Raw genomic sequence first — 7,714 nt, 5'->3', positions numbered from 1 at the left:
CAATTGGCCCAATGGATGTGATTTTCCAATATTATTATGCGTTCAAACTTTTAAGGTATTTCGTCTGAAATAAGTATATGTATATTGCATTTCTGTAGAACAATGATTCGCAGCCATTCTGAAATTGCCACCTACTATACTGTAAAGCTTCTAGGACATTCACTATATAACCGGGTCATTGTTGCCGCCAGGGAGTGAAGAGGAAAAAATTTATTTCGCTTTGCGAATAACCGTGCTATGAAATGCCGCACAACTGGAGAATTTCAAGAACGGATATAACACTTTCCTTAGGTTATTTAAAGCGGCAAATGACCACCAAACCTTAATCTTAGCAGACAAATATGCCAATGAAAATCGTAAACGTGAATTGTTGGTGAAAATGTTGGACCAAAAAGTTTCAATAAAATATATACAAATTTTGGGCGGGACGAAGTTCGCCAGAGAAATTCGTCGGAAGAAAGTTCGCTGCCAAAATTAAAACACACTGCAGTATATGAGATTTCCCACAACCAAAGTGACGACGAGGTTTGTCAGACGAAATTCGGCAAGAATAGATTTATTTTTAATTTTGCCGCTGCCGCCGATCATAAAATCAGCTCTCAGTGGAAAAGTAGCTTTGTTTCCTCGTTTTTCTAGCAGATAATCATCAGCAATAATCAGAATGGCAAAATTTGGTGATTCATCTTTTCGGTTTTGTATTTTTATATTTTTTGTTTGTCATTCAATTGATACGAGTTTCGTATCTGTTCTGTTTTACTGGGCGAAATGTTGCGGCGAACATCACCCAGCGGCATCGCTCCGATCGACGAAATTCGCCCAGCGATTTGGTTCTGTTTATACTTTAAAAAGTTTGAAAGCTTGATGCAATTTTTTTGAAATTCTTTCGAATTCCATAATTTCTTTTAAAAAGTTTGAAGTTCGGACTTAAACTACATTCGCATTACAGCATAAATTACTTTGTTTCGATCAAATTACTTCACATAAAACAAGTTCATATTTTCTTTCATAATTTCTATAGATGTGTGATTAGAACGTTTACGTACGAGTGTGTAGTTTGTACTTCATTAAAAACAAGTTGCATACCTTTAGGTATTTTTACAATCTTTTCTTCTTCATCTGGTTCTTGATTAATGATCGCTTATCTCATTTCTATTTAATTTATTTACAGATTTTACAATACGAAATCACTTGATTTCAGCATGATTTGCTTATAAATTACAAATGAGACATAAATTATGATAATGTGAGCATGCTTCAACATGATTTTGGTTAGATTACGAGCTTTAATTTCATGGAACGGTAATAAACCCCAAATAAACAAAAGAAAAATAGCCAAAACACGTTAAAATATTGTACCAACGAAGAGACGAAAAGAAAATTTTAAGCTTTGTATTTCAAACAATCCAGTTTATTTAATAAATAAAGTTTTGTTCATTTCATTCATTTATTACAAACTACACTTAACGTGGACACATTACAGTTCTGCCTCCGTCGACAGGCAAATTTGAGCCCGTTATAAAGCTGGCGGTATCATTAGTTAAGAAAATAATAGCATCAGCCACTTCTTGAGTGGTACCCACGCGGCCCAAAGCGTGCGTCGTTTTATTGTGCTCCAAAAATTTGGCATAATCTTCCTTCGACATTCCCATACGTATGGCAAAATCTGTAACTATCACCGCAGGGTTGACTGCATTCACGCGCACATTATGTGGCGCCAAGTCGAGGGCAATGCATCTGGTAAACTGATCCAGCGCCGCCTTTACAGTACAATAGACGGACAAGTTGGAGAATGCGCGCAGACCGGCGACACTTGAGACATTCACAATGTTGCCTTGTGTTTTGATCAGATGTGGTGCGGCGAATTTGGTCAAAAGGAAAACCGAACGCAAATTGGTATTGAAAATCGTATCGAATTGATCGACGTCAATATCTAAAATATGGCCACCTGCACCTATGCCAGCATTATTCACCAGCACATCCAATTTACCGAATTTCGCAACTGTTTCTTTTATAATACGCTCCGCATCCACTGTCACGTCAGCGATGACAAGCAGTAATTCAGCTTTGTTGTTGGCTGCTTTGCAGGCCTTTTCGGTAGCTTTCAAGTTAGCTTCATTTCGTCCGACGAGCACTACCTTAGCGCCATGCTTAGCGAAGGCTTCTGCTGTGGTGGCGCCAATACCCGAACTTGCTCCTGTCACAATTACAACTTTACCGGCTAGAGGCATTTTGCACTTTTCTATTTGACAGCAAAGAGTGAAATAAAACAGTTTTAGCGAATGAAGTCGGCTTTTTATACAAAATTTGATCAATATGTATGTATGTAAAGGTGCTTGCTTGAGTTGATAATTTCTAATTCAATCGCTGTGTGATAAGATAAGCACTGATTGGGACTATGTGGTTTTACATGTGTACGAACAAATAATTTGTAGATAAGAAAAAATGAAGTTTGAATACTTCACTACCACGTAACAATACCTGTTTCAATACAAGCTGGAAAATGCATGTATAAAAAAAGCGTTTGTAAAATAGTTACGTTGTTGCTTTTTCGTTGCTGCAGCTCTAGTCATGTGCACCTATAAGGCAATGCCCGGTTATAATGCATACGTATGTACCATTTGGCAATAGAATAGAGAAGCAGTTATTCTATATTCGAGTTTTAGATAATATTCCATCGAACTATGAATAGAAGTGTCTTTTTATCTGATAACTAAGTTCTTTGGCCCTATTGCTATTTTACTTTCTAATGAAAATAGGTCTTAGCTCTTACTTGCAAGAAGTTAGAGATACATGTTTTGCTAGCTCGTCAGCACTGATGTCCATGGCGCTGGTTTAGTGCCTTTGTATATATTCTCATTGATAATCGAATCTTTAATAACAAACTGCTTGCCAGAGAAGAATGTAACTAATGTAGGGGCGGAGGTTATGAGCAGCTGCTTACTTTATTGCTATTTGTTCTGTCTAAAAAAATTCGGTGATCAGCTCACTTCAATGATTTCGATCGCCAATTTCATCTTAAACACTTACTATATGAAACCAGGTCTGTGGATTTCTGTGTGAACGCACCTTAAGGCCCTGCGCAGGCCTCTAAAATAAAGAAGTGAAAACTCTATTTAGAATTTTGGTAGAAAGTTCGGATGGTCATTTGATGCTGAAATATGACAAAAGAGGTTTGTTCAGCTGTTATTGAAATAAAATAATAGACACGAAAAAACTAGTCGATTGGGCTTATTGGGCTATTTGTTATCTAAGAAAATGAAACAGGATCGCTCATACACGATGAAATATCTTTGAGCTGTTCTGGATTCCAAGCTTAATTGAAGGCTGAGGAATGCTAGGCAGCATATGGTAATTGAATTCAAGGACTACACAAATGAAGTACACGCCTATAGGTGCCCGGAGCACTGACCTATGAATTATATCATAACAAAGGCGTGGACCAACCATAAACCCCGCGAAAAATTTCCATGCCACATCAACTGAATTCGAGGGATACATTGACTGGAGGGCTTACTATCGTGGCAGAAGAATCATAGATAGAATGCGGGGTAAATGCAGATCGACTATATTTGAAGCCATCTTATTGCCTATCGGGTCATGTGAGCATATTCTAGGCGTTTCCAATTAAGGAGATACCTCCTTAAAATTTTATATACCCATGCGAGCGCAGATGAACCTCTTCTCATCAAGATAGCCAAGCGACAATTCAGGCGCTCAGGTGGATCGAAACCTGTCGATCACCGTAGAAGGCCGCTCACTTCAATTTCTGATCCATGAAATTGCCTTCTTATGAAAGGGTCGCAGGACATGTGGAAATATGCGGGAATGAGACAGCGAATCAGTTAGCCATGTGTAGTTTTGCACTGAAATGTGTACATGGAATATTGGAAATGTCAATTTATAACCTCAATAATTTATTTGAGACTATAGTAGAATTTAATCTTACATGGTACTTTTATACGCTTGCATACAAATTCCCTAGTCTGAAAAGACTAAGTACTGGAATTATAGCTGTACGCTCATAGGGTTTGTCAACTAATTTTCATATCTCTTCCATTGATATTCTAAACAAATAGGTATATACACATACCTCAACCAATATACGTTTAAAATTTGCAGAGCTGAAATTTATGACAGCAAAAGTAACCAAACCATAAATTTCCACCGAAGAAATCTCGAATCGAAAATATATTTTCGCAATTAAGTACTGTAAGAATACTATATATGTAAGTATGTAAGGAAATGGAACGGAAATTGCAAAAGCCACCTAACGGAAATCTTAACTTGACGCTGACGTTGCATGTAATGTCTTACTGCCACTGATATTGCATTTACTTTACTTTATAGTACTTTAACTGCGAGTAAATACTGAAGGTATTTGTTTTTACTTTCCCAAGAATATTTATAGCAGAGAAAAGAAAAAAAAACATTTGATACGTGCGTGCAACACTTTGGAAAAGAAATACAGGTTGTGTATTTATTCTATAAAGTTAGTAGCTGTGTGAATTTGTGTATGTACCTTTTAATCGTTTTGTCCCAGATTTGATGCCTATTAGTTATGCCGAATTTCCACTAGGCATTGAAATGACTAAAAGTGCCATGTGGAAATGAAATTAATGACTATTTTTTTCACATAATGACACAATGATTTTTTAATGCACAACTTTGCCATTTGTCATTTTTGCCATTTAATGCCTAGTGGAAATCCAGCATTATATACATAGTTACTAGAGGCTGTTGCCTCTATGAAAATCAGAGAACATATATGATTTTCTTTGCACATCTATCCACTTGCTGTTAATTTCCAGTCACTCTCGAATATAACTCGAACATACCATTACGATAATTATCATTTTCGGTCGTTCGCCGGTCAGCAGTGTGGGTTCATGTGAGGTAGCTCGTCGTTCATTTGGTTGACTTCGCCGACCTAGTATGTCAGCGTGTGTTTTCCCCGGCATTGCAATGAAAATTATAAAATTGCACAAAATTGTTTTCACAGTCAATGCCATAGAAATAAATGATGCTAAAATGTACCTAAATTCCAATTAACCGAGTCTTTTGGTAAACTAAAATAATTTTTTACGAAAAAACGAAACACGGCTTGAGAAATATAATAAATTTTACACATCCGAACGAAACAAATGACAGTTTTGTATAGCACTTCAGTTTGAACATAGGCCAAAAAAGATTTCATGTATAATAACAAATCTCAAGTGATAGTTGTGTTCTGTGTAAATTACCGGGAGGTGAGTGTGGTTACTGCCCCATTTCAAAGATTTTGTACGCATTTCTTGGTTGGAGCCTATGCAGGGCTTGTACCAAGTTTTGTAAGGATTGGTCAAGGGGCTACTGAGATAGAGCATTTCATCATAAGTGGGCAGGGTCACGCTTATTTCCCCAAAAATTTCATAATACTATTATTTTGTACTCAAATTATACTTCACATACTTATTTTGAACAATTTGGACGTAATATTTACTGAAATATCGCAGTTTTCGAAAATGACTTTATATGGAAAGTGGGAACACTTTCTTGTCATCTAACTAAACTCATGCCAGGTGGCCAAACCGGGGGCCTTAATGGCAGCCTGACTGATAATATTCAAGCAGAGTTTTGTTTAAACAAGTTATATCACGCTTACCAACTCTCCATAAGTTCAGCGAAATCAACACTGCAAGAGTCCGCAAGGCTCTAAGCTAGATCTTATTGTATTTTAAGTGTATTTTCTTTTTGATCCATCTGTGAAGCATTGGCACATTTGTGTTTTTAGGAGTTATCAAGGAGTGCCTATAACTCCGCCAACCGCTAACCGCTACCGTTATCGAACTTCGCAAATAATTTTTTCTGGCACACCCTAATGTACATACGAACACATGTACATATTTACGATCGTAACTGTGTGTTTTATTACGGCAAGGATTGCGTGCTGCACGTGTCGCTTGGCGCTTTAAGCTTTATTTCCTTGTAAGTCATTTCGTATTTTAGTGCAACCGCTGAGTTTTTGAGCGGCAACGCGAGTTTCTTATTGATTTCTGCAATTTACTTAACGTCGCGACATGGCCACTTAATTATTTACAAGCAAAATTTATATAATTTTATGTATGTATGTATGTGCATACTTATATGCGACTCATTTGATGTTATTTTCTTGTTTTAGTGGCGATTTGCCGTTCGATTCACCGCTAAAAAATGCTTTTGACATGCAATCACCTGGTGGTTGAAAGTACTCCTATAATAGCTTTAAAGTAAACTTTGCATGGCTTGCCACAAATATTGGCATTGCCGTATTGTGATAGGTTAACAACTAAGTAAGTGCAAATGCACGACTTCGGGTGCAGAAAAGGGTTGTTGGTGGACATGTAGATATACATATATATGTAGTTAAATTCCCACTAAAACTATTTAAAGCTCTATGCAGAACTTCAAAAGTTGCATTGGGGTTCAATGCCAGTGAAATAATTAATAGAAATGTCTTATTAAGTGAATGTTTTTAAAGTAGTTAGTTGTAAATTAAAAAAAGATGATTTAAAATTTAAGAAATTTTAAAATTTCAAATAAGTTTGTCTTCATAGAAAAACTAAAGGATTATTATACTTATTGTATTTTTTATGACTTGCATAAAAAATTATGCCTCCTTCTATTATCTAGTTTAAGAAGAAGAAGTGTATAAATGCTTTAAGGAGCTGCTTTTTTAATTTATTATGTTTTTATAGTTAAAGGTTTTAACTACAGAAAAAATCTGGAGATTGCTTTAACCAAAATAATATGCCATTGATTAATTAACGCCTTGGAGTCAAACAAGAATTATTTGTGCTTCAAAGTGTGTTTTTCAACTTCGTTAAAAAAAAAATTACAAAATACATATATTTTTTTTTATTTGTGTTTGTTGAAAAAGTACTTTGCGTTTGCTGTAAGTTTTCTTGAAGAAAGAAATGTACGAGCATTTTTTTTTCTTGAGAGCAGGGGTTACATTCTTTAACGGTTAGTTTGCGTGTGCACACTGAAAATTGTGTACACTCTAGCCATGGGTAATAGCACAATTTTTATGGCGCTAGCTCAATAACGCCGACGCCACCTGTGGTGCTCCGCGCACTAATTCAGCGCAATAACGCAGTGTACTGATTTGAACACAGCGCCATCTGAGTCTCACCATCGTCACCATCATCGTCATACAGTGTCATACACAATACAGTGGTGTCATGCCTATTATTTCTCTAATTTTCGGCGCTGAGCAGCGCTTGTACCGCCAACCGAATTTAGCTGCTAGGCATGTAGTAGATGCCACGATATTCGCATCATTATTGAGTACAAGCTTTAAATTTGCCAAGATACATAAGTTTCTGACGTTCTCACCACTCAAAAGGAAAGACAAAGTATGTGTAATTTTGCAAAGAATTAAGGCAAATTGTGTGTGTCTCATGTGTTTCGTGGGGTTAATGGCGCTGGCGCTTTTCATATATTGGGGGTGCGCGGCAACTCTGGCTACGGTGTTAATGCAATTGCGCCGCGCAGCGCAATATTACCCCACTCTTCATTTGTCAATGTTATTGTGGCTTGTTAAGATTTTATTTTTAATATTTTTATTGAGCTTTGTACCACGATTGTTTATTAGGAAAAAATGTACATAGCTCAGTGGTTAACGCTTCTGACTTTGAACATCGAATTCGCAGGTTCGATCCCTGCTGAAGTCTAGAAAAAAGAAGTCTGATGAGGA

The 7,714-nt window shown here is 36.6% G+C and overlaps 1 protein-coding gene across 2 annotated transcripts; it reads right to left on the bottom strand.

Moving 5' to 3' along the window:
• Window positions 1-1,441: 1,441 nt before the first annotated feature.
• Window positions 1,442-4,302, bottom strand: LOC108367920 (uncharacterized oxidoreductase TM_0325-like). Of its 2 annotated transcripts, XM_017622633.1 has the most exons (2): window positions 4,290-4,302; window positions 1,442-2,218 (listed from the first exon to the last, which is right to left on the bottom strand). In XM_017622633.1, the coding sequence occupies exons 1-2, from the start codon at window positions 4,300-4,302 to the stop codon at window positions 1,461-1,463; spliced, it is 771 nt and encodes a 256-aa protein (XP_017478122.1). In that variant the 3' UTR covers window positions 1,442-1,460. The 2 variants fall into 2 exon arrangements, with proteins under 2 accessions (XP_017478122.1, XP_017478123.1); XM_017622634.1 differs by lacking the exon at window positions 4,290-4,302 and having other exon boundaries at window positions 1,442-2,229.
• Window positions 4,303-7,714: the final 3,412 nt, after the last annotated feature.

This window comes from Rhagoletis zephyria, unplaced genomic scaffold (genome assembly GCF_001687245.7).
Source record: "Rhagoletis zephyria isolate East Lansing unplaced genomic scaffold, Rhagoletis_zephyria_1.1 Rzeph_scaffold_02863, whole genome shotgun sequence".
Classification (NCBI taxonomy): Eukaryota; Metazoa; Arthropoda; class Insecta; order Diptera; family Tephritidae; genus Rhagoletis; species Rhagoletis zephyria.
Note: the sequence above shows the minus strand (reverse complement) of the source record. Positions and strands in the feature narration are given on the sequence as shown.